We start from the raw sequence: 26,266 nt of genomic DNA, 5'->3' as shown, positions 1-26,266 counted from the left end.
TATCAGGCAAAAAAAAAACTATTGAAAGTAACAGGAGGATCAGTAAAAGTGATTGCATACTAAGGCCGCGTTCACATCTGCAGTCTGTTCCAGCGGAGGAGGCATAGCCGGATACCACCGTGCACCACCGGATCCCACTTTACGTCATACATGCTGGCTTTCGGCCAAGCAAAAAAATGCTGCGTGTAGTATTTTTTTTGTACTGGCCAAAAGCCAGTATTTTGCCAGATACAGTGACTGGAACAGAGTGCCGGAGATCGCAGATGTGAACCCGGCCTAAGCTAGACGCAGTACAGTAAATGATTAGATATTCCCCATTTGCCAGAAATTGTTGCCAAGACCAAATAGATGTTGATGTGACAGCTGAATGTGTGCACTGTACCTAAGGCCTCATGCACACGACCGTTTTTTGGGTCCACTTCCGAGCCACAGTTTTTGCGGCTCGGGTGCGGACCCATTCATTTCAATGGGCCCGCAAAAGATGCAGACAGCACTCCGTGTGCTTTCCGCATCCGTAGCTCCATTCCGTGGCCCCGCCAAAAAAATATAGCATGTCCTATTCTTGTCCGTTTTGCAGACAAGAAAAGGCATTTCTACAATGGGCCGCCTGTTCCATTCCGCAAATTGCAGAAGGCACACGGGCGGCTTCCGTTTTTTGCGGCTCCGCGGTTTGCGTACTGCAAAAAACTGAACGGTCGTGTGCATGAGGCCTAACAGTGATTCAGGTTGCCTGTTTATTACCTGTAATCCTCTTTGTGGTTTAGGCCACAGGGAGATGTATTACGGCCCAGAACGGTTTGTGCCCAGAAGGTGATCAAATTTTTGCTTTCAAAGGTCTCTAAGGTAATAATTGGGAAAGGTGTGCCTGCTTTGTTCTGAGAGTATTTAATCCCATTCTTGGCAAAAAATATACTGGTGTCTTATTACAGCCACCTGACAAAAAGCTACCGGTATTTATCAGCTAGCTACAGAATCAGTGATCAGTATCAGATAGCGAGGGCTTAAAGGGGTTATCCATCATCTATAATGCCCCCCCTATGTCTGGGGTTCTCACAGAGGTTGTACTCATCTCGCTTCCCGGCACCCAGGTCGTTTCTCATACCGGTATGGCCGCCACTGCATCTCACCGTTGCGTGGATGAAAACATTTGAGGGGGAGGGGAGGTGGAAGCTAATAGGCCACGACAGGAGACTCGTCCCCGTCACCGCCTGCTATTGGCTGCCCCTTGGACGCTGAATGTTTTCATCCACAAGATGGGGAGATTCAGCGGCGACGGTCAGTATGAGAAGTGACGTGGGTGCTGGGAAGTGAGGTCAGTACACATTTCTTCTGTATTTACCACAACCTTAGGGATATTCAGTTTTACCAGTCATGTTGCTTTTTTTTTATAGCGGCTACTGCAAAAACCAACTCTCCCGGATCAGGTGGGACACTTTCAGATTACGGTGGCTGTCCAGCGGTCCTGGAGCGGTTTAGGTATGTCCCGCTGTCAGACAGCTGATTGTAATAGTGAAGCAGGGAGCTGTCTGCTCCCCTCTTCACCATTCAGCTCAGCTGCCGGCGCTCCGCACTGCTGGTCTGTGTAGAAGGAGCAGTGCAGACCTGGAATCCGCCTCTGCTCCTCCAACTCAGTCCAGCAGTGTGATGTGTGGCCGTACCCTGCCTGTGCTGGAGAGCATAGATCATCGGAGGAACTAGGTGACTATTTTCTGTGTTTTGTTTTTAACTTCCTTTGAAGGGACACATATCTGGGCATAACTACTGTGAATAGGGTACATCTGAGCATAACTACTGTGAATAGGGTACATTTGAGCATAACTACCGTGAAGGGGGCACATCTGGGCATAAATACTGTGATGGGGGCACATATCTGGGCATAACTACCAGGAAGGGGGAATATACCTGGGCATAACTACTGTAAAGGAGGCACATATCTAGGCATAACTACTGTGAAGGTGGAACATACCTGGGCATAACTACTGTGACGGAGCGCATATCTCGGCATAACTACTGTGAATAGGGTACTTCTGGGCATAAATACTGTGAAGGGGCACATTTCTGGGCATAACTACCGTGAAGGGGGAACATAAATGGGCATAACTACTGTAAACCGGGGCACATGTCTGATCATAACTACTGTGAAGGGGACACATCTGGTCATAATTACTGTAAAAGGGGCACATATCTGGGCATAACTATTGTGAAGAGGGCACATCTGGTTAAAAAAACTGAGGGGGGCACATGTGGGCATAACTACTGTGAGGAGGACACATATCTGATCATAACTATTGTGAAGGGGACATATCTGAGCATAACTACTGCAAGGGGCACAATGTGGGGGCATTATTACTGTGTGGTGGCATAAAGGGCACTGGGTGGGATTGAGTGTGTATAGTTATGTTTTTGGTGGTCAGAGGCGTGGCCTAGTATGAAAAAATCTGCTACGGCGTGCGTAGCACATATTGTCCAATTTTGTGCTTTTCAATAGTTGAGTTTGACAAATGGGAAAAAAAACACAACAGGGGTCATTTATCAAAGCTGGTGTAAAGGAAAACTGGCTTAGTTACCCACAGCAACCAATCAGATTCCCCCTTCCCTTTTTCAGACCTCCTTTGAAAAATGAAAGGATGAATCTGATTGGTTGCTATGGGACTAAGTTTTCCTTTGCACTAGTTTTAATAAATCTCCCCCCAACAGGTCTGAATATGTCCTTAAAGGGGTTTGCCAGTTTCTAGATATTGATGAGCTATCCTCAAGATAGACGATCTAATCGGGGAGACCACCCCCATCATTATCTAGAAACCAGAACCCCCCCATATCCGCATTTACTGTACAGTTATTATTGACTAATAAAGTTTATCGATTGAAAAAAAAAAAAGTCTCGTTTCCTACATTTGTCTGTGGCGCGCCCTCTTGTGGCTGTTGTCGGAATAGGCGGCGCACTGAATGGAGGCTCATGTTGTGGTCCCGGGACCGCACAGATGACGTCCTGAGCCGCCGGCTCGTCATTTTTCGTCCCTTTCCCATCTTAGTCTACGACAATGGCGACGTTTGTCAGCGAACTGGAAGCGGCTAAGAAGAGCCTGAGTGAGGCGCTGGGCGAGAACGTGAAGCAGTGAGTGCAGTGCCTTCCCCCCCATAGCAGCAGCACCGGGAGGCCTACACATCCTCGGGCTAGAGTTATTGTGTAGCCGGGTGTAGTGGTGTGAGGCTGGGCTGGGCTGTCACATGCAGCTGCCTCTGAAATGATTTCATGCTGGTTAATAATAATCACCTCGGTTATTATATGGTTAACTTATTACATCACGTGTCTGTACTTATTACATCATGTGTCTGGTTCTATCAGTGTGATGAATGGGAATCCTGGGGCTGGGCGCTGTTCACACCAAGGCAATCAATGGGCGGCATATACAGAATATACATTCAGCAATGCACTGCTGCCATATGTAATAGATCTGTGATGTCAGTAAAATTCACAGCTATTGTGCCAAACATTATCAAATGGCATCATATATTTGTAGCAATCAAATTAGATTTTTTACATTTCAACTTTTATTTTTTATGGAACATACAATCGCCTGTATGCTGCAATAAGGAGACCTGTCCCCTCTGCTGACACGTCTGTTTCAGAAACTACTTGCATTCCCCTTGTAATAACATTTCCGCGGCATCCGTTCTTAGGACTCTATTAGGCTTTGTTCACATGGCAGTTATTTCCATCGGTGATTATGAGCCAAAACCAGGTGCAGGCTCAAAAACACAGAACAGCTGCACATCTTTTCATTATACTTTATCTCTGTGTAGTCTCCCCTCCTGGTTTTGGCTCACAAAAACTGATAGAAATAACTGATGTGTGAACTGGGCCTTAGGGCACTTTCACACTAGCGTTTTTTCTTTTCCGGCACAGAGTTCCGTCCTAGGGGCTCAATACCGGAAAAGAACTGATCAGTTTTATCCCCATGCATTCTGAATGGAGAGCAATCCGTTCAGGATATCTTCAGTTCAGTCTTTTTGACTGTTCAGGACAGAGAAAATACCGCAGCACGCTATGGTTTTATCTCCGTCCCAAAAAACTGAAGACTTGCCTAAATGCCGGATCCGGCATTTTTCCCCCCCCATAGGAATGTATTAGTGCTGGATCCAGCATTCAAAATGCCGGATCAGTCCTTCCTGCGCAGACCGAAAAAAATGCTGGTTCCGATTTGCCGGATGACACCGGAAAGACGGATCCGGCATTTCAAAAAAAATTGCTGACTGATCAGGATCCTGATCAGTGTTACTAATGCCACCGGTTGGCATATGTTTTGCCTGATCCGGCAGGCAGTTCCGGCGACGTAACTGCTTGCCGGATCTCTCTGCCGCAAGTGTGATAGTAGCCTTATTCCTGCTAGAAGACATTATGAATTAATTGCTAGCAGTTTGCAATAAAGATCCAACTGGGTGTTACCAGTTAAGGGCGTGCCCTTGCAGAGTATGACACCTGCAGCACTGTTTGGATAAATTGAGACTGTGCCGCTGCTGGGATGTACACCGCGGACGGCGCCAGAAGCTTCTGTCCGCTTTGTGGTGGCCATTTAAGTAAAGGGGCACTGAGCAGTAGTACATTGGCACCGGAAACTGCACCCTGGATGTGCTTCCGGCTCTGTGCCCTATTTAGTGGCTGTCAGACCGCCACTAGAGTATAGGCCAGTGATGGCTAACCTTGGCACTCCAGCTGTGGTAAAACTACAACTCCCAAAATGCCCCCCTTGCTTGGCTGCTCTCAGAACTCTGTAGAAATAAATGGAGCATGCTGGGAGTCGTAGTTTCACCACAGCTGGAGTGCCAAGGTTAGCCATCACTGGTATAGGCCATCAACATTAGGGGTGAGCGGATCGCGCTTTGGATCTAAGATCCAAAGTCAATTCGTTCCCCAACTTCGTTTTAATGCTGTATGGAGACCTGTCTCCGTACAGCATTAAAACGTATGGGCTGTGCAGAGGCAATATTTGATAAATCCGAAGGCCTCACGAGCTGGTACTGAAGCAGACAAATGTTTTTAAAGTTGTAGAATTGAAGGCCAAAGTCTCATGAAACTTCGGACTTATCAAATTTTGCCTCCCTGCGGCCCGTACATTTTAATGCTGTACAGAGACAGGTCTTCGTACAGCATTACAACAAAGTTGGGGAACGAATCGACTTTGGATCTTGGATCTGAAGGGTGTTTCGCTCACCCCTAATCAAAATCAAAGTCCCTGAAAACCCCCTTGAAGAGGTTCTTCAGGATTTACATATTGATGACCTGTCCTCAGGATAGGCCAGTATGTGAATCTTGGAGAACCCCTTTAAGACCTCTTCACACGGGCGAGATTTCCGAGCGGGTGCAATGCGTGAGGTGAACGCATTGCACCCGCACTGAATCCGGACCCATTCATTTCTATGAGGCTGTGCACATGAGCGGTGATTTTCACGCATCACTTTTGCGTTGCGTGAAAATCGCAGCATGCTCTATACTGTGCGTTTTTCACACAACGCAGGCCCCATAGAAGTGAATGGGGCTACGTGAAAATTGCAAGCAAGTGCGGATGCGGTGTGTTGTTTTTTTTTTTTCCCTTCACGCATGCTTGCTAGGTGACGATCGGGATGGGGACCCAATCTTTATTATTTTCCCTTATGACATGGTTATAAGGGAAAACAATAGCATTCTGAATACAGAATGCTTAATAAAATGTGGATTGAGGGATTAAAAAAAAAACACTCGCCTCCCCCTCTTGATCGCGTAGTTGCCGATCTCTTCTTACTTCTTTAATCATGAGCTGCCGGCTAAAGGACCTGTGGTGACGTCACATCACATGGTCCATCACCGTGGTGATGGACCATGTGATGAGCTCAGCAACATCACCACAGGTCCTGAAGAAAGAGCAGAGACCTGCAGCTATGGAGGAGGTGAGTTAATTATTATTTTTTTTAACCCTCAATTGACTTTCTACTATGCATTCTGTATTAAAGAATGCTATTTTCCCTTATAACCATGTTATAAGGGAAAATAATAAAATCTACACTACAACTAACCCAAACCCGAACTTCATTGAAGAAGTTCTGGTCTGGGTACCACATTCAGTTTTTTCTCACGCGTGTGCAAAACGCATTGCACTCGCGTGGAAAAAACTGAACCACGCAATGCAATCGCAGTCAGAACTGACAGAAATTGTGTGCTCACTCGCACGATTTCCCCGCCACGCACCCGCATCCTATCCGGCCCCAATCCGTTACGCCTGTGTGAAAGAGGCCTAAGTGTTGCAGTGTATTATAGCCGTCCGCTTAAGCCTCATGCACACTAGTGTAATACAGCTCTGGGCGGGTTTGCAGTTGTGCCATACAGTGCCCAGAGATTCTATGTGACCACATTGTACAGAATGAATTTTATTCAGTATGAAAGGGACAGGAACAGAGCGTTGTCCCGTCCCATGGAACACGTTATCACAATGCTATACTCCCACCAGAAGTGTTGCACTGCTTAGTGCACTCGTCCGGTACGGGGACACATGGAGTCCCTATGGTCCTATATTATAGATCACACATTTTCCTGGAAAGCCTCTTAATGAATGTATTTGTGTTTTCAGGTACTGGGCAAATCTGAAACTTTGGTTCAAGCAGAAGATAAGTAAGGAAGAGTTTGATGTTGAAGCTCGGCGGCTTCTCACGCAGGAAAACGGTAAGTGAGACTGAGTCTGCTGCTCTTTGGCTTTCTGTAGAGCTGGGTGACCTGCGAGTCACGTGGTACAGGGGCCAATCATTTTAGACCACTCCATTGAGTAATGTATGGTGTGATGGGGATTGATCTGCCTTAATTTGCTATTAAAAGGGTTCCTCCTGAAACCGGACAGCGCTTAAATGTGCATTCAGAGCTGGTTCAGGTGGTCAGCTGGTTGAATTGCTCGTAGATTTAGCTAACCCCCTCAGTCCCTGTAAAAAAAAAAAAAAAAGCCCTCATACAGCTATGGCCTCTTTCACACTTGCGTTGTCCGGATCCGGCGTGTACTCCACTTGCCGGAATTACACGCCGGATCCGGAAAAACGCAAGTGTACTGAAAGCATTTGAAGACGGATCCGTCTTCAAAATGCTTTGTGTTACTATGGCACCCAGGACGCTATTAAAGTCCTGGTTGCCATAGTAGGAGCGGGGGAGCGGTATACTTACCATCCGTGCGGCTCCCGGGGCGCTCCAGAGTGACGTCAGAGCGCCCCATGCGCATGGATGACGTGCCATGCGATCACGTCATCCATGCGCCTGGGGCGCCCTGAAGTCACTCTGGAGCGCCCCGGGAGCCGCACGGACGGTAAGTATGCTGCTCCCCCGCTACACTTTACCATGGCTGCCGGGACTTTAGCGTTCCGGCAGCCATGGTAACCACTCTAAAAAAGCTAAACGTCGTATCCGCCAATGCGCCGAAACGACGTTTAGCTTAAGGCCGGATCCAGATCAATGCCTTTCAATGGGCATTCATTCCGGATCCGGCCTTGCGGCAAGTCTTCAGTTTTTTTGGCCGGAGCAAAAAGCGCAGCATGCTGCGGTATTTTCTCCGGCCAAAAAACGTTCCGTTCCGGAACTGAAGACATCCTGATGCATCCTGAACGGATTTCACTCCATTCAGAATACATTAGGATAATCCTGATCAGGATTCTTCCGGCATAGAGCCCCGACGACGGAACTCTATGCCGGAAGACAATAACGCAGGTGTGAAAGAGCCCTAAGTCAGGCATTGCCAACCTGCGTCTCTACAGCTTTTGTAAGGCCCCTTTCACACGGCGTTGCGGGAAAAGGTGCGGGTGCGTTGCGGGAACATGCACGATTTTTCTACGCGAGTGCAAAACATTGTAATGCGTTTTGCACGCGTGTGAGAAAAATCGGCATGTTTGGTACCCAAACCTGAACTTCTTCACAGAAGTTTGGGCTTGGGATCGGTGTTCTGTAGATTGTATTATGTTCCCTTATAACATGGTTATAAGGGAAAATAATAGCATTCCGAATACAGAATGCATAGTACAATAGCGCTGGAGGGGTTAAAAAAAATTAACTCGCCTTAATCCACTTGATCGCGCAGCCCGGCTTCTCTTCTGTGCTGTGTACAGGAAAAGGACCTGTGGTGACGTCACTCCGGTCATCACATGGTCCGTCACATGATCTTTTACCATGGTGATGGACCATGTGATGACCGGAGTGATGTCGCCACAGATCCTTTTCCTGCACGCAGCAAAGAAGACAGAAGAGATGCCGGCTGCGCGAACAAGTGGATTAAGGTGAGTTAAATTATTTTTTATTTATTTTTTAACCCCTCCAGCACTATTATACTATGCATTCTGTATTCAGAATGCTATTATTTTCCCTTATAACCATGTTATATGGGAAAATAATAATGATCGGGTCTCCATCCCGATTGTCTCCTAGCAACCGTGCATGAAAATCGCACCGCATCCGCACTTGCTTGGGGATGCTTGCGATTTTCACGCAACCCCATTCATTTCCATGGGGCCTACGTTACATGAAAAACGCACAAAGAGGAGCATGCTGCGATTTTCACGCAACGCACAAGTGATGCATGAAAATCACTGCTCATGTGCACAGCCCCATAGAAACGAATGGGTCAGGATTCAGTGCGGGTGCAATGCGTTCAACTCGCGCATCGCATCCGTGTGGAATACTCGCCTGTGGGAAAGGGGCCTAAAACTACAATTCCCACCATGCCCTGCTGTAGGCAGTCTGAGCATGATGGGAGTTGTAGTTTTGCAGAAGCTGGAGAGCCTCAGGTTGGCCATCCCTGGGCTATGTGAATAAAGATATGGCTCTGGGAAGGCAAAGAGAAAAAACGGAAATGAAAAAATGATCGCAAGCTCCTAACAGGGTTAGGGCTCTTTCACACTTGCGTTGTCCGGATCCGGCGTGTACTCTACTTGCCGGAATTACACGCCGGATCCGGAAAAACGCAAGTGACCTGAAAGCATTTGAAGACAGATCCGTCTTCAAAATGCGTTCAGTGTTACTATGGCAGCCAGGACGCTATTAAAGTCCTGGTTGCCATAGTAGTAGTGGGGAGCGGGGGAGCAGTATACTTACAGTCCGTGCAGCTCCCGGGGCGCTCCAGAATGACGTCAGAGCGCCCCATGCGCATGGATGACGTGCCATGCGATCACGTCATCCATGCGTGTGGGGCGCCCTGACGTCACTCTGAAGCGCCCCAGGTGCCGCACGGACGGTAAGTATGCTGCTCCCCCGCTCCCCACTACACTTTACCATGGCTGCCAGGACTTTAGCGTCCCGGCAGCCATGGTAACCATTCAGAAAAAGCTAAACGTCGGATCCGGCAATGCGCCGAAACGACGTTTAGCTTAAGGCCGGATCCGGATTAATGCCTTTCAATGGGCATTAATTCCGGATCCGGCCTTGCGGCAAGTCTTCAGGAATTTTGGCCGGAGCAAAAAGCGCATGCTGTGGTATTTTCTCCAGCCAAAAAACGTTCCGGTCCTGAACTGAAGACATCCTGATGCATCCTGAACGGATTTCTCTCCATTCAGAATGCATTAGGATAAAACTGATCAGGATTCTTCCGGCATAGAGCCCCGACGACGGAACTCTATGCCGGAAGAAAATAACGCAGGTGTGAAAGAGCCCTTAACTGCTGAGACCATGACTTTCCTTTTTATAATATGATCTGATGTATGGTGGAAGCGCAAGGAGCAGGAGGGTATATATCGTCTATATCGGGGATCAGCAACCTCCGGCACTCCAGATGTTCTGAAACTACAACTCCCAGAATGCTCCAGTCACTTTTATGGGAGATGTGAGAACAGCCAAGCTTGGAGTTGTAGTATCACAGCAGCTGGAGTGCCAAAGGTTTCTGATCCCTGGTCTATGTAGACGCAGCCTTATTCCTGATGACACTGAATTCTCTCTGGTCTGTTAACACAAATGTCTACTATCGTTGCAGTGCACTCCCACAACGACTTCCTCCTGGCCATTCTTACTCGATGCCAAATTCTTATTTCTTCTCCTGGTAAGCGAGTTGGGAAAGAGAAATCGGTCACCTGAGCAATAGATATAATGCAACATGACGGTTCACACAATGTTCTGTTAATTCCAGAGGGAGCAGGAGCACTACCCTGTGCGGCCAAGACGAAGCCTAAAGGAAAGAAAAAAATCACATCTGCTCGACAGAAGTTTGATGTAAGCCCATCTATATGTAACGCAGATGATGTTATACTTTGCTGTTTATTATAAAGGGGTTGTCCTCTCATAGACAGTCCTTTTTCAGAATCTGGGCCTGAGATGATCAGTTGATCAGTTACGTCCCGCTCCTATTTTGCCTGGCTATTCAAACGCACGGCCCTCAGATTGGGAGACACCATTACATGTATTAATTACATAGACAGAGGGGGCAAAAATATGCGAGATGGCAGTCCTTCAATGTCTTAGAACATAAAGGGGTTTTCTGGGATTTTCATATTAATGGCCTGTCCTCAGGGTCCAACTCCCAGCACCCCCACTGATCAGCTGTTTGAGGAAGTTAAATGGGTTGTGCAGATGGTATCATTTGACCACCTGTTTGAGGAGGAGGTGGCGCTCCATACGAGGGCTATCTCCTCTTCATCACACTGTCCGTCTTCTCGGAAGTTCAGTGTAATTACCAGTACTCGCTCTATTCACTTGACTGGAATGAGTACTTGTAATTACACAGCGCCGTCCAAACTTCTGAGATGAAAGGTAGTGAAATGAGGTTATGGCGCTTTCATGGACCGCCGCCTCCCCTTCAGAGAGCTGATCGGTGGGGTGTTGGGCCCCGGCCAATCAGACATTGATGACCTATCCTGAACATATACCATCTTTGCAACCCCTTTAAAGGGGTTATTCGAGTTATTTTTTTTGTTCTTTCTATGTTCCTAACTAGGCAAATGTAACAGCTTTCCAATTCACTCACTTTATTTCCGGTGGCTGGTTTCTCAGATTTCACTGAGGGTCACATGACCTGTGATGTCAGCTTCTCTCCCTGCTCTGATAAAGGTTGTTTACAAGCCTGTAAACGAGATGTCACTGTGCTGGCCACGCCCCCCCCTTCACTTCTTTGCTAGGATACTTAACCCCTTCAGCTGCACAGCTCTGCAGGCAGGGACAATTCTGGGCACTGGAGCTGATATACTAGAGAGAGCATTACGCAAGAAGGTAGGGGGAAGATCCTGTGTGTATTAGCAGTGTCATTATACAGCTGGGACTTGTAGTCCTACACATACAACATGCTGCAGTGTCTCCCAGCAGGCGGACATGTCACTCAGGGCAGCTCTTGTATTCACTCCCCTAGCAGTGTCATTATACAGCTGGGACTTGTAGTCCTCCACATACAACATGCTGCAGAGTCTCCCAGCAGGCAGACATGTCACTCAGGGCAGCTCTTGTATGCACTCCCTTAGCAGAGCAGGGGGAGGGGCAGAGATTGTTTTTATTGCATGTAAACAAAGGCCCAGATAAGAACCAGGGAAATGAGGAAAAATATACAGTACAGACCAAAAGTTTGGACACACCTTCTCATTCAAAGAGTTTTCTTTATTTTCAGGACTATGAAAATTGTAGATTCACACTGAAGGCATCAAAACTATGAATTAACACATGTGGAATTATATACATAATAAAAAAGTGTGAAACAACTGAAAATATGTCATATTCTAGGTTCTTCAAAGTAGCCACCTTTTGCTTTGATTACTGCTTTGCACACTCTTGGCATTCTCTTGATGAGCTTCAAGAGGTAGTCACCTGAAATGGTCTTCCAGTCTTGAAGGAGTTCCCAGAGATGCTTAGCACTTGTTGGCCCTTTTGCCTTCACTCTGCGGTCCAGCTCACCCCAAACCATCTCGATTGGGTTCAGGTCCGGTGACTGTGGAGGCCAGGTCATCTGGCGCAGCACCCCATCACTCTACTTCATGGTCAAATAGCCCTTACACAGCCTGGAGGTGTGTTTGGGGTCATCGTCCTGTTGAAAAATAAATGATGGTCCAACTAAACGCAAACCGGATGGAATAGCATGCCGCTGCAAGATGCTGTGGTAGCCATGCTGGTTCAGTATGCCTTCAATTTTTAATAAATCCCCAACAGTGTCACCAGCAAAGCACCCCCACACCATCACACCTCCTCCTCCATGCTTCACGGTGGGAACCAGGCATGTAGAGTCCATCCAATCACCTTTTCTGCGTCGCACAAAGACACGGTGGTTGGAACCAAAGATCTCAAATTTGGACTCATCAGACCAAAGCACAGATTTCCACTGGTCTAATGTCCATTCCTTGTGTTCTTTAGCCCAAACAAGTCTCTTCTGCTTGTTGCCTGTCCTTAGCAGTGGTTTCCTAGCAGATATTCTACCATGAAGGCCTGATTCACACAGTCTCCTCTTAACAGTTGTTCCAGAGATGTGTCTGCTGCTAGAACTCTGTGTGGCATTGACCTGGTCTCTAATCTGAGCTGCTGTTAACCTGCGATTTCTAAAGGCTGGTGACTCGGATGAACGTATCCTCCGCAGCAGAGGTGACTCTTGGTCTTCCTTTCCTGGGGCGGTCCGCATGTGAGCCAGTTTCTTTGTAGCGCTTGATGGTTTTTGTGACTGCACTTGGGGACACTTTCAAAGTTTTCCCAATTTATCGGACTGACTGACCTTCATTTCTTAAAGTAATGATGGCAACTCGTTTTTCTTTACTTAGCTGCTTTTTTTTCTTGCCATAATAAAAATTCTAAGTAAAGAAAAACGAGTTGCCATCATTACTTTAAGAAATGAAGGTCAGTCAGTCCGATAAATTGGGAAAACTTTGAAAGTGTCCCCAAGTGCAGTCACAAAAACCATCAAGCGCTACAAAGAAACTGGCTCACATGCGGACCGCCCCAGGAAAGGAAGACCAAGAGTCACCTCTGCTGCGGAGGATACGTTCATCCGAGTCACCAGCCTTTAGAAATCGCAGGTTAACAGCAGCTCAGATTAGAGACCAGGTCAATGCCTCACAGAGTTCTAGCAGAACACATCTCTGGAACAACTGTTAAGAGGAGACTGTGTGAATCAGGCCTTCATGGTAGAATATCTGCTAGGAAACCACTGCTAAGGACAGGCAACAAGCAGAAGAGACTTGTTTGGGCTAAAGAACACAAGGAATGGACATTAGACCAGTGGAAATCTGTGCTTTGGTCTGATGAGTCCAAATTTGAGATCTTTGGTTCCAACCACCGTGTCTTTGTGCGACGCAGAAAAGGTGATTGGATGGACTCTACATGCCTGGTTCCCACCTGTGAAGCATGGAGGAGGAGGTGTGATGGTGTGGGGGTGCTTTGCTGGTGACACTGTTGGGGATTTATTAAAAATTAAGGCATACTGAACCAGCATGGCTACCACAGCATCTTGCAGCGGCATGCTATTCCATCCGGTTTGCGTTTAGTTGGACCATCATTTATTTTTCAACAGGACGATGACCCCAAACACACCTCCAGGCTGTGTAAGGGCTATTTGACCATGAAGTAGAGTGATGGGGTGCTGCGCCAGATGACCTGGCCTCCACAGTCACCGGACCTGAACCCAATCGAGATGGTTTGGGGTGAGCTGGACCGCAGAGTGAAGGCAAAAGGGCCCACAAGTGCTAAGCATCTCTGGGAACTCCTTCAAGACTGGAAGACCATTTCAGGTGACTACCTCTTGAAGCTCATCAAGAGAATGCCAAGAGTGTGCAAAGCAGTAATCAAAGCAAAAGGTGGCTACTTTGAAGAACCTAGAATATGACATATTTTCAGTTGTTTCACACTTTTTTGTTATGTATATAATTCCACATGTGTTAATTCATAGTTTTGATGCCTTCAGTGTGAATCTACAATTTTCATAGTCCTGAAAATAAAGAAAACTCTTTGAATGAGAAGGTGTGTCCAAACTTTTGGTCTGTACTGTAGGTGGTAGATGTATTATAGTTGTTTTATAGGATATGAACTAAAGTTGTGTTAACATTTCCACTGCATTGGGGAAGATGCCGCTACATCCTGGCCTTCACTGTACGCTATAACTCTGTATAAGACTGCAGGTGCTGGTATGCTCTACTGCAGGGATGCCCAACCTGCGGCCCTCCAGCTGTTGCAAAACTACAACTCCCAGCATGTTCGGACAGCCTATAGCTATCAACCTGCAATCAGGGCATGATGGCAGTTGTAGTTTTACAACAGCTGGAGGGCCGCAGGTTGGGCATCACTGCTCTACTGCAATGGTGTTGCTGATTTTGATAGGACTGAGCTGCGCCTAGGTCACATGCCTGATGAATGTGACGTCATATGGCCTCATTGAGCGCCACAGCCTTTTTGTACAGCTGATTGCCGGGATTGCTGGGAGTCAGACTCCCGCCGGTCTCGATCTTGAGAAAAGGGCATAAATATGAAAATCCCGGAAAACTGAAAGATTTAGATGTAGTTGTTTTTGCTGCAATTTTTCATAATGCGCAGTATAAAAGGCGTCTGTGAATAAACTGCAATTGTTCATTTGCCCCTTCCAGCCTGGTTCTGTAATAGCACCTCATAGTACTGCAGTAAGCTAGCCAAATTTGAAGAGAAAGCACCAAAATAGCATTTTTTTTTTTTTTTTTTTTGTTCATTCCTTTGACTAGAAAATGGAATAAAAAGTGATCACAAAGCTGTACGTACCCCAAAATGGTACCAGTGGAAACTACAAGCTGTTCTACAAAAAGCAAGTCTGTCGATGGAAAAAGAAAGAAGCTGTAGTTCTGATGTCCCCAAAACAATATCAGAATTATTTTTAATTAACACCCCTAAAAAGAAAAAGAGAACTTAAAAGGGTTTTCTGAGATTTTCATATTGATGACCTATCCTCAGGTTAGATCATCAGTATCTGATTGGTGGTGGTGTGACACACGGGACTCCGCTGCCTTTTCCCTGCACGATACATTGTACAGTACTGTGCTTGGTATCGCAGCTCAGCCCCATTCACCGCTAAGGGGCTGAGCCGCTCCCTGGTCAGGTGAGATTAACGTGTCGTCACTGGACTAGGGAAAGCAGAGAGAAGGCCGCAGTGCTACTGTGAACAGCTGATCGGCGGGGTAGTCGCGGGTGTCCTCTGGATAGGTCATCGGGAAATATGACATTACATGTACAAGTAGAAAATTAGGGGTTAACAAGATTTTGCTTGTTAGGTCCACATGCAGCTGATGCTCCCCACACCTCCAATGGTCAGTGGCTGCACGGCTTTATGGGTAAAGCCCGAGGTATTAGCTTCATGTAATACAAATTGCAGGCCTCCACCCACTGTCCCAGAATGGGGGGGGGGGGATACATTTATGTGATGGATGTGACAATGGAAGGCCTTTGCTGAGTTATAGGACATACCCCAAGTACCGGTACCTACTAAGCAAGAATATCATGGACTATGTTTGGTACAATGGACAGACACTGTTTTTTACTGTCCTGTTATTCAAACCCTCACCGTTTACTCTTCGTTGTATGTGACACAGACACAGCTATAACTGTACTTTAATATTCTCCTCTAGCATCGTTTCCAGCCCCAGAATCCTTTGGCCGGAGCTCAACAATTTGTGAGTCGGGATCCTCAAGAGGACTATGAACTCAAGCTGTGTTCTCACACTATGACTTTGCCCACCAGAGGGCAGCTGGAGGGGCGCATGATTGTTACTGCCTTTGAACATGGCTTGGACAATGTAACAGAGGACGCAGTGACCATTGTTATCCATGCGTTAGAGGTATGGGTAAACAAAACTTTGCAGAACTAGACCAGGCGCAATGAATCATGTTCCGCACGGCTTGTCTTCTACCTGTCAGTAGTCTGTAGTCTGCAGACCATGGTGTGACATCAGTAAGTCTACAGTCTCTTGACAGATCCTCAGCCTGAATGTTTTTATGACTTTTTCTGCTTACTGAAATAATAATTTTATTACGATTGTGGGGGTCTGTCTCCAGGGCTCCATGTATATTCATTGTTTATCCAGGCACATCTCCTGACATACAGTGCCTTTGCCTTTTAAAAGTATTCTCCCCCCCCCCCCCATTTTTTTTTGTATTTTGGTGCCTCACAGCCTGGAATTAACATGGATTGTTTGACGATTTGCATCATTTAGGCTACTTTCACACTTGCGTTCGGGGTTCTGCTTGTGAGTTCCGTTTGAAGGCTCTCACAAGCGGCCCCGAACGGATCCGTACGGCCCCAATGCATTCTGAGTGGATGCGGATCCGCTCAGAATGCATCAGTATGGCACCGTTTGACCTCCGTTCCGCTCAGCAGGCGGACGCCCGAACGCTGCTTGCAGCCGTGCGGAGCCAAACGGATCAGTCCAGACTTACAATGTAAGTCAATGGGGACGGATCCGTTTGAAGTTGACACAATATGGTGCAATTTTAAACTGATCCGTCCCCCATTGACTTTCAATGCAAAGTCTGGATGGATCCGTCTGACTAACTTTCAGACTTAGAATTTTTTCTGAAAGATAATGCAGACGGATCCGTTCTGAACAGATCCCATCGTTTGCATTATAGGAACGGATCCGTCTGTGCAGACACCAGACAGATCCGCTCCGAACGCAAGTGTGAAAGTAGCCTAAATTTACAGAACATGTTGTTTTTTTTTTTCTTTATTGTGAAGCAAACAACAAATAGAACAAAATAACAGAAAAAGTCATTGTGCATAACTATTCACCCCCCTAAAGCCAATACTTTGTAGAGCCACCTTTTGTGGCAATCACAGCTCCAAGTCGCTTTGGATAAGTTTCTGTGAGCAGTTGCCACATCTTACCACTGGGATTTTCGCCCATTGCTCCTTGCAAAACTGCTCCAGCTCCTTCAAGTTGGATGGTTTGCGCTTGTGAACAGTAATCTTTAAGTCTGACCACAGATTTTCTATTGGATTGAGATCTGGGCTTTGACGAGGCCATCCCAACACATTTACATGTTTCCCCTTAAACCACTGAAGTGTTGCTTTAGCAGTGTGTTTGGGGTCATTGTCCTGCTGGAAGGTGGACCTCCGTCCTAGCCTCAAATCACGCACAGAGTGGTGCAGGTTTTGCTCAAGGATATCCCTGTATTTAGCACCATCCTTCTTTCCCTCAACTCTGACCAGTTTCCCAGTCCCATCCCCACAGCATGATGCTGCCACCACCATGTCTCACTGTGGGGATGGTGTTGTTTGGGTGATGTGAGGTGTTGGGTTTGCACCAGACATAGTGTTTTCTTTGATGGCCGAAAAGTTCAATTTTAGTCTCATCAGGCCAGAGCACCTTCCTCCATACATTTTGGGAGTACTCCCACATGCCTTTTCGCAAACTCGCAACATGCCCTTTTTGTTTTTTGTTGAAAGTAATGGCTTTCTTCTGGCCACTCTGCCATAAAGCCCAACTCTATGAAGCGTACGGCTTATTGTCCTATGTACAAATACTCCAATCTCTGCTGTGGAACTCTGCAGCTCCTCCAGGGTTGCCTTAGGTCTCTGTGCTGCCTCTCTGATTAATGCCCTCCTTGCCTGGTCCGTGAGTTTTGGTGGGCAGCCGTCTCTTGGCAGGTTTGCTGTTGTGCCATGTTCTTTCCATTTGGTTATGATAGATTTGATGGTGCTCCTGGGGATCGTCAAAGATTTGGATATTTTTTTATAACCTAACCCTGACTTCTCAACAACATTGTCCCTTACTTGTTTGGAGAGTTCCTTGGTCTTCACAGCAGTGTTTGGCTAATGATGCCTCTTGCTTAGGTGTTGCAGCCTCTGGGGTCTTTCAAAAAAGGTGTTTATATGTAATGACAGATCATGTGACACTTAGATTGCACACAGGTGACATAATTTCACCAATTATGTGACTTCTGAAGGTAATTGGCCGCACCAGAGCTTTTTATGGGCTTCCTAACAAAGAGGGTGAATACATACGCACATGACAATTTTCTGTTTTCTATTTCTAAACAATAGTTTTATTTATATATTTTTCTCATTTCACTTCACCAACTTTTGACTACTTTTCACTACTATTGTGTTCTGATGCATCACATAAAATTCAGATTAACAAAACATTGAACTTTCACACTTGCGGCAGAGTGATCCGGCAAGCAGTTCCGTCGCCGGAACTGCCTGCCGGATTCGTCAAAACGTATGCCAACTGATGGCATTTGTAAGACTGATCAGGATGCATTGAAATGACGGATCCGTCTTTCCGGTGTTATCCGGAAAAACGGATCAGGCATTTATTTTTTTCAATTTATTTTTTCGGTCTGCGCAGACCGGAAGGACGAATCCGGCATTCTGGTATTTTGAATTCTGGATCCAGCACTAATACATTCCTATGGAAAAAAAAATCTGGATCTGGCATTCAGGCAAGTGTTCATTTTTTTTGTCCAGAGATAAAACCGCAGCATGCTGCGGTATTATCTCTGTGCTGAAAAGGCAAAAAGACTGAACTGAAGACATCCTGATGCATCCTGAACGGATTGCTCTCCATTCAGAATGCATGGGGATAAAACTGATCAGCTCTTTTCTGGTATAGAGCCCCTAGGACAGAACTCGGTGCCGGAAAAGAAAAACGCTAGTGTGAAAGTACCCATAAAGAGGACCTTTCACCTGGAAAAACATTGTGAACTAAGTATCATGACATATACAGCGGCGCCCAGGGATCTCGCTGCACTTACTATTATGGGCGCCGCTCCGTTCGGCCGCGATGTCCTCCGGTATCTTCGCTCACTTTGTTATAGTAGGCGGAGACTTAGGAGACTTGGTTATAGTAGGCGGAGTCTGCCCTTGTTCTGCTGGGCATCTCCTCCTCCTAGGCTGTAGCGCTGGCCAATCGCAGCGAGAGAGATCACAGCCTGGGAGGTTTTTTTTCTCCCAGGCCTGTGAGCTCTGCGCTGCGATTGGCCAGCACTACAGCATGGGAGAAGGAGACACCCAGCAGAACAAGGGCAGACTCCGCCTACTATAACCAAGTGAGTGAAGATACCAGAGGGCACAGCGGCCGAACGGAGCGGCGCCAAGAAGTGCAGTGAGATCCCTGGGCGCCGCTGTATATGTCATGATACTTAGTTCACAATGTTTTTCAAGGTGAAAGGTCCTCTTTAAGACTGTAATGTAACAAAATATGAAAAAAGTCGAGGGGGTGGGGGTGGTTAATACTTTTGCAAGGCACTGTATATGGGTGACTGTTTCTTTTAATGCAGGGTGTTTTTTGCACCTAAAAATCACCATTTAATTTGTTTTTTGGGGGAATTTTTTTTTTTAACTTTTTTAGGCTACTTTCACACTTGCGTTAGGAGCGGATCCGTCTGGTGTCTGCACAGACGGATCCGCTCCTATAATGCAAACGCTTGCATCCGTTGCGGCAGACCCCCCCCCCCCTCCTGTATTTAACTTATTGGTGGCCAGTGCGGCCCCCCCTCCCTCCCCAGTATTAAATATGACCAGTGCGGCCTCCCCCTCCCTCCCTCCCCAGTATTAAATATTACCAGTGCGGCCCCCTCCCTCTATATTTATTGGTGGCCGGGCCAGTGCGGATTCCAAGTATTGTGAGCAGTGCGGCCTCCCCTCTGTGCGGCGCATTGCCTATAGCACAGACCTGTCACTTACCAGTAGGAGGAGCGCCCGGCCGGTCAGACATCGCAGCTCTTCAGGTAAGTATAATGCTTGTATTTATTGCTAAGTAACCATGGCAGCCAAGACTGCAATAGCGTCTTGGTTGCCATGGTAACCGATCGGAGCCCCAGCGATTTAAACTGGGACTCCGATCGGTACTCTCCGCTGCCACCAATGATGGGGGGGGGGGGGGTGATTTTAATTAGGGGGGGAGAGGGGAGGCCGCACTGCTCACAATACTTGGAATCCGCACTGGCCCGGCCACCAATAAATATAGAGGGAGGGGGCCGCACTGGTAATATTTAATACTGGGGAGGGAGGGAGGGGGAGGCCGCCGCACTGGTAATATTTAATACTGGGGAGGGAGGGGGAGGCCGCACTGGTAATATTTAATACTGGGGAGGGAGGGGGGCCCGCACTGGCCACCAATAAGTTAATTACAGGAGGAGGGGGGGGTCTGCCCCCTGCTGCCTGGCAGCATCTGCCAGGCAGCAGGGGGCAGTCATGTACACAGTTCTCAGTATATTCTAACATGAAGCGTCCCCATCACCATGGGAACGCCTCTGTGTTAGAATATACTGTCGGATCTGAGGTTTACGATGTAACTCAAATCCGATGGTATATTCTAACATAGAGGCGTTCCCATGGTGATGGGGACGCTTCAAGTTAAATATACCATCGGATCGGAGAAAACTCCGATCTGATGGGGACTCCTGACTTTGCATTGAAAGTCAATGGGGGACGGATCCGTTTGAAATTGCACCATATTGTGTCAACGTCAAACGGATCCGTCCCCATTGACTTGCATTGTAAGTCTGGACGGATCCGTTTGGCTCCGCACGGCCAGGCGGACACGAAAACGCTGCAAGCAGCGTTCAGGTGTCCGCCTGCTGAGCGGAGCGGAGGCCAAACGGTGCCAAACTGATGCATTCTGAGCGGATCCGCATCCACTCAGAATGCATTGGGGCTGTACGGATCCGTTCGGGGCCGCTTGTGAGAGCCTTCAAACGGAACTCACAAGCGGAGCCCCGAACGCTAGTGTGAAAGTAGCCTTAGTCTCACAATTTTTGGGGGGCTTTTTCCAGTCTTTTTTCCTATAGTGAAATTTGCCTGAAAAACACCACACCCAGAGCCTACTGCAAGTTGAAAAACGCTCTGTAAAACGCTCAACAAGGAGAAACCAATGCTTCCCTATGGGAATGGTTCTCACCTGGGCGTTTTACAGCGCGTACGATCGCGCTGTAAAACGCCCGACGCTCAAAAAAGTTCTTGAGCTTCTTTGGGGCGTTTTGTCGCGCGTTCCCGTACATAGACTTTCGGGAACGCGCGACAATGGGCGTTCGCTTGTCTCTGTATGCGCGATTGTAAACGCCGGTACAATCGCGCATACAGAGCGCTCCATCGCGAACGCTCAGGTGTGGACCCAGCGTTAGGGAAGCAGCATAGCTGCAGCAGCTCCTTACATTCCCTCAACCACCGTAACGTACTGGTACGTCACGGGGGTTGAAGCGGTGAATGTTTGGACTGCATTTGACCGGCCTTCTGTTTGTTTTCAGATTTTTTTCACTGGACAGGATAGCGCAGTCTACCACACTAATCTCTGTGCTGAAAAAGCCGGAAACCAGGTGGAAATCAGGTCAAATTGATCATTGGTCAGATGATTCCTTTGAACACCGTTTGACCCATTGACGTGAATGCAACCATCATGGTAAATGCTTGAGCACTGTTTTTGGGGTATTCAGATGTATACCCCTGACTAAAATCCTTGCGGAGGGCTGAAATGCAGTGTGAACCTAGCTTTATAGGTGGGTTAGCCACAGATTTCACCCTTTGCTTTGCAAAGGCGAAATCCACAGTGAAAATCTGCAGCGTCAATTGACCCAAGTTCCCTCCAGCTTTTTTCCACAGGATGTCGATTAGATTTCGGGAGATCGCGTCCACTTTGCTGCTAGTGTGCTGCCCCGTGAGATCGTACCCTAAGCTACAAAAGGCCACTTGAGAACACTGCATGTGTTAATGAAGAATTCCTACTTTTTACAGGTCTGGCTTAGTTCAGGGTTTTGTCTTAGTCCCCCTAATACTGCTCCACCAGGGCACACAGCTCACGCTGAAGAGCAGTCCTAGTGTTAGATGACGTGTGCAGTTTGCACAGAATTGACGTAATTATTTTGTCTGTCTCCACAGAAACATTTAAAGAATCTGTTGACTTGCGTGGTGGTGCGTCGACGAGCGTACCGCCTTAAAGATGGACACTTCCGATACGCCTTCGGCTGCAATATCAATCCCCAGCCATACCTAAGAAACAGCGTGGCAACCTACAATCAGCTTGTTGAATGGTAAGTGCTGGCACATATAGATCTGTGGAATTATTTTGACCTCGTACAGTTTGTCACGGTAAATTAAGCAGCATCTGTTCTGTATAGTTATTCTGAAAATGACAAAAATAAGAACTAATATAATTAAAGACCATCATTAAAAAATAGTCAGTCCCTGTGCAACATATGTTGGGGAAGTACACTGAAAGCCAGTGGAAAATACACTCATACAAAGGAACTGGCACTGCCTGAAGTGGCTTTGCTCTTATTATAGGGGAACTCCACCCCAGATGTTGACCCATGGTATGCTGTTATTAATGAAGCGGTAGAATTTTATTTCTGATTAACTGCTTTCCATTGGTTCACTACTCTATGGGCCACATAGGTACAGTATGCACAACAAAGCTATATGGTTGTCTGAGGCAGTGTAACCAGTTTTCGTGGTGACGCCAAGCTTTACATGCAGATATTGTTGATAGGAAGTCCTTAGGGAAGAATTATCTACAGTCTAATGCAACCCAGCATCAAGGAGATGTCAGTCCTGAGTGTAACTCCAGTTGAGCAGGGCTAAATGTGGGCATGTTGCATCGGCTTTACTGACTGTACATTAGCGTTTTATAGATGCCTGTATATGCAGGCATATATACAGATGCAGCTAAGGCTACTTTCACACTAGCGTTCGGGTGTCCGCTTGTGAGTTCCGTTTGAAGGGGCTCACAAGCGGTCCCGAACGCATCCGTCCAGCACGAATGCATTCTGAGTGGACGCGGATCCGCTCAGAATGCATCAGTCTGGCAGCGTTCAGCCTCCGCTCCGCTCAGCAGGCGGACACCTGAACGTGCAGAGGCAAGCGGATCCGTCCAGACTTGCAATGTAAGTCAATGGGGATGGATCCGTTTGAAGATGACACAATATGGCTCAATCTTCAAACGGATCCGTCCCCCCATTGACTTTCAATGTAAAAGTCTGGACGGATCCGTCTGAGGCTACTTTCACACTTAGAATTTTTTTTACAATATAATGCAGACGGATCCGTTCTGAACGGATCCACCGTCTGCATTATATGAGCGGATCCGTCTCAGACGGATCCGCTCTGAACGCAAGTGTGAAAGTAGCCTAAACCGGTGGTGCAAAACTTGTGATCTGAGAGCCCTGTGCGGCTTGTGATGCTATTCTGTGTGGGCCCCGAACCACAAGACATGCTTGTCTGTGTCTGGTGGCCTCTTCAGAGCAAAAAGGAAAGGTGCATATCCTAGGAGCAGAGACAGTGCGCTGTGTGCCTGTTTTTTAGACCCCCATATGTTGGCAGAGAGACGGTCTTATGCAGCTGTAGCTTTTGGGAGTTATGAAATATTTGTTTAAATGGGTTTTCTGAGAGTTTCTTACTGATCGGTTGAGGTCCAACACCCAAGACCCCAGCCAATTTTTTTTTTTTAGAGCTGATACAGATCACCTGTGAACTTTCAGGCTGATAGCCGATAACTTATACTGATATTCCCTAATAACCCTAATGGAGCTCTATTAGGGTGAATAGGACTTCACACTCTCCCTGCTGCCCTGTGCATAGTACACACAGCAGCAGGGAGATTACCATGGCAGTCAGGGCTTCAGTAGCGTCCTGGCTGCCATGATAACCGTTCAGAGCCCAGCGATGATTACATTGCTGGGGCTCCGTTGAGAACTGCCACCAATGAAATTACTTGGATGGGGGGGGCACCGTCACCAATGACTTTTAATACTGCGCCACCTATGATAATTAACCTTTAACCCCTTAAGGACATAGGATGTACCGGTACGCCCTATTTCCAGAGTCCTTAAGGACCAAGGAGGTACCGGTACGTCCTAACTTTAAATCGGGATTCCGGCGCCCCAGGGATTAATCTGAACAGGATGCCGGCTGAAATCATTCAGCCGGCATCCTGTCATAACGCCAGGGGGGGGGGGGTTATCGCAGCAAACCGTAGGTCAATTCAGACCTGCGGTTTGCTGCGCTTTTTGCAGTTTCTGATCCCCGCGGTCAGAAACTTCAGAGTGCCTAAAATCAAGATTTTGCACCCCCACCCTGCACCCCTGCACGATTTGATGGCGGCGGGTGGTGCAGGGGGGGGTGTCGCAGGCGGTGGGGGCGTTGCGTCCGTAACTACCTGATCTATAAAACGGTCATGTTACTTTCCCCGCACGGTGAACGCCATAAAAATAAAAAAATTAAAACTATGAGAAAATTGAAATTTTGCCCACCTTACTTCCCAAAAAAGGTAATAAAAGTGATCAAAAAAGTCGCATGTACGCCAAAATAGTACCAATCAAACCGTCATCTCATCCCGCAAAAAATGAGACCATACTCAAGATAATCGCCCAAAAACTGAAAAAACTATGGCTCTTAGACTATGGAAACACTAAAACATGATTTTTTTTTGTTTCAAAAATAAAATCATTGTGTAAAACTTACATAAATAAAGTATACATATTAGGTATCGCCGCGTCCGTATCGACCGGCCCTATAAAAATATCACATGACCTAACCCCTCAGGTGACCACCGTAAAAAAAAAAAAAAAGGTGTAAAAAAAAAAGCAATTTTTTGCCATCTTACGTCACAAAAAGTGTAATAGCAAGCGATCAAAAAGTCATATGCACCCCAAAATAGTGCCAATCAAACCGTCATCTCATCCCGCAAAAAATTAGACTCTACTCAAGATAATCGCCCAAAAACTGAAAAAACTATGGCTCTTAGACTATGGAGACACTAAACAATTTTTTGGTTTTAAAAATGAAGTTATTGTATAAAACTTACATAAATAAAAAAAATTGTATACATATTAGGTATCGCCGCGTCCGTGACAACCTGCTCTATAAAATTACCACATGATCTAACCTGTCAGATGAATGTTGGAAATAAAAAAAAAAGCTATTTCTTGTTACCTTGCCGCACAAAAAGTGTAATATAGAGCAACCAAAAATCATATGTACCCTAAACTAGTACCAACAAAACTGCCACCCTATTCCGTACTTTCTAAAATAGGGTCACTTTTTTGGAGTTTCTACTCTAGGGGTTCAATCAGGGGGGCTTCAAATGGGACATGGTGTCAAAAAAACAGTCCAGCAAAATCTGCCTTCCAAAAACCGTATGGCATTCCTTTCCTTCTGCGCCCTGCCGTGTGCCTGTACAGCAGTTTACGACCACATGTGGGGTGTTTCTGTAAACTACAGAATTGCGGCCATAAATAATGAGTTTTGTTTGGCTGTTAACCCTTGCTTTGTAACTGGAAAAAAAAATATTAAAATGGAAAATCTGCCAAAAAAGTGAAATTTTGAAATTGTATCTCTATTTTCCATTAAATCTTGTGCAACACCTAAAGGGTTAACAAAGTTTGTAAAATCAGTTTTGAATACCTTGAGGGGTGTAGTTTCTTAGATGGGGTCACTTTTATGGAGTTTCTACTCTAGGGGTGCATCAGGGGGCTTCAAATGGGACATGGTGTCAAAAAAACTGTCCAGCAAAATCTGGCTTCCAAAAACCATACGGCGCACCTTTCACTCTACGCCCCGCTGTGTGGCCGTACAGTAGTTTACGGCCACATATGGGGTGTTTCTGTAAACAGCAGAGTCAGGGCAATAAAGATACAGTCTTGTTTGGCTGTTAACCCTTGCTTTGTTAGTGGAAAAAATGGGTTAAAATGGAAAATTAGGCAAAAAAATGAAATTCTCAAATTTCATCCCCATTTGCCAATAACTCTTGTGCAACACCTAAAGGGTTAACAAAGTTTGTAAAATGAGTTTTGAATACCTTGAGGGGTGTAGTTTATAGAATGGGGTAATTTTTGGGCGGTTTCTATTATGTAAGCCTCGCAAAGTGACTTCAGAGCTGTAGTGGTCCCTAAAAATTGGGTTTTTGTAAATTTCTGAAAAATTTCAAGATTTGCTTCTAAACTTCTAAGCCTTGTAACATCCCCAAAAAATAAAATATCATTCCCAAAATAATTCAAACATGAAGTAGACATATGGGGAATGTAAAGTCATCACAATTTTGGGGGGTATTACTATGTATTACAGAAGTAGAGAAACTGAAACTTTGAAATTTGCTAATTTTTCCAAACTTTTGGTAAATTAGGTATTTTATTATGCAAAAAATAAAAAAAAATTTTTACTTTATTTTACCAGTGTCATGAAGTACAATATGTGACGAAAAAACAATCTCAGAACGGCCTGGATAAGTCAAAGTGTTTTAAAGTTATCAGCACTTAAAGTGACACTGGTCAGATTTGCAAAAAATGGCCTGGTCCTTAAGGGGTTAATACAGATACAGGAGGCGGGTACAGCCTGCATCCGCCTCCTGTATTTGTATTAAA

The 26,266-nt window shown here is 46.4% G+C and overlaps 1 protein-coding gene across 1 annotated transcript in view; it reads left to right on the top strand.

The window, feature by feature from the left end:
- The first annotated feature begins 2,930 nt into the window (after nucleotides 1-2,930).
- TADA1 (transcriptional adaptor 1) overlaps nucleotides 2,931-26,266 on the top strand; it is a 42,510-nt gene continuing 19,174 nt past the window's right edge. Inside the window, exons 1-6 of the mRNA XM_044301307.1 lie at nucleotides 2,931-3,115; nucleotides 6,603-6,694; nucleotides 9,966-10,031; nucleotides 10,119-10,201; nucleotides 15,541-15,750; nucleotides 21,789-21,940. Of these exons, the coding sequence (XP_044157242.1) occupies nucleotides 3,042-3,115; nucleotides 6,603-6,694; nucleotides 9,966-10,031; nucleotides 10,119-10,201; nucleotides 15,541-15,750; nucleotides 21,789-21,940 (677 nt within the window). The 5' untranslated portion in view covers nucleotides 2,931-3,041. The remainder of the gene's footprint in view (nucleotides 3,116-6,602; nucleotides 6,695-9,965; nucleotides 10,032-10,118; nucleotides 10,202-15,540; nucleotides 15,751-21,788; nucleotides 21,941-26,266) is intronic.

This window comes from Bufo gargarizans, chromosome 7 (assembly GCF_014858855.1).
Source record: "Bufo gargarizans isolate SCDJY-AF-19 chromosome 7, ASM1485885v1, whole genome shotgun sequence".
NCBI lineage: Eukaryota > Metazoa > Chordata > Amphibia > Anura > Bufonidae > Bufo > Bufo gargarizans.
Note: the sequence above shows the minus strand (reverse complement) of the source record. Positions and strands in the feature narration are given on the sequence as shown.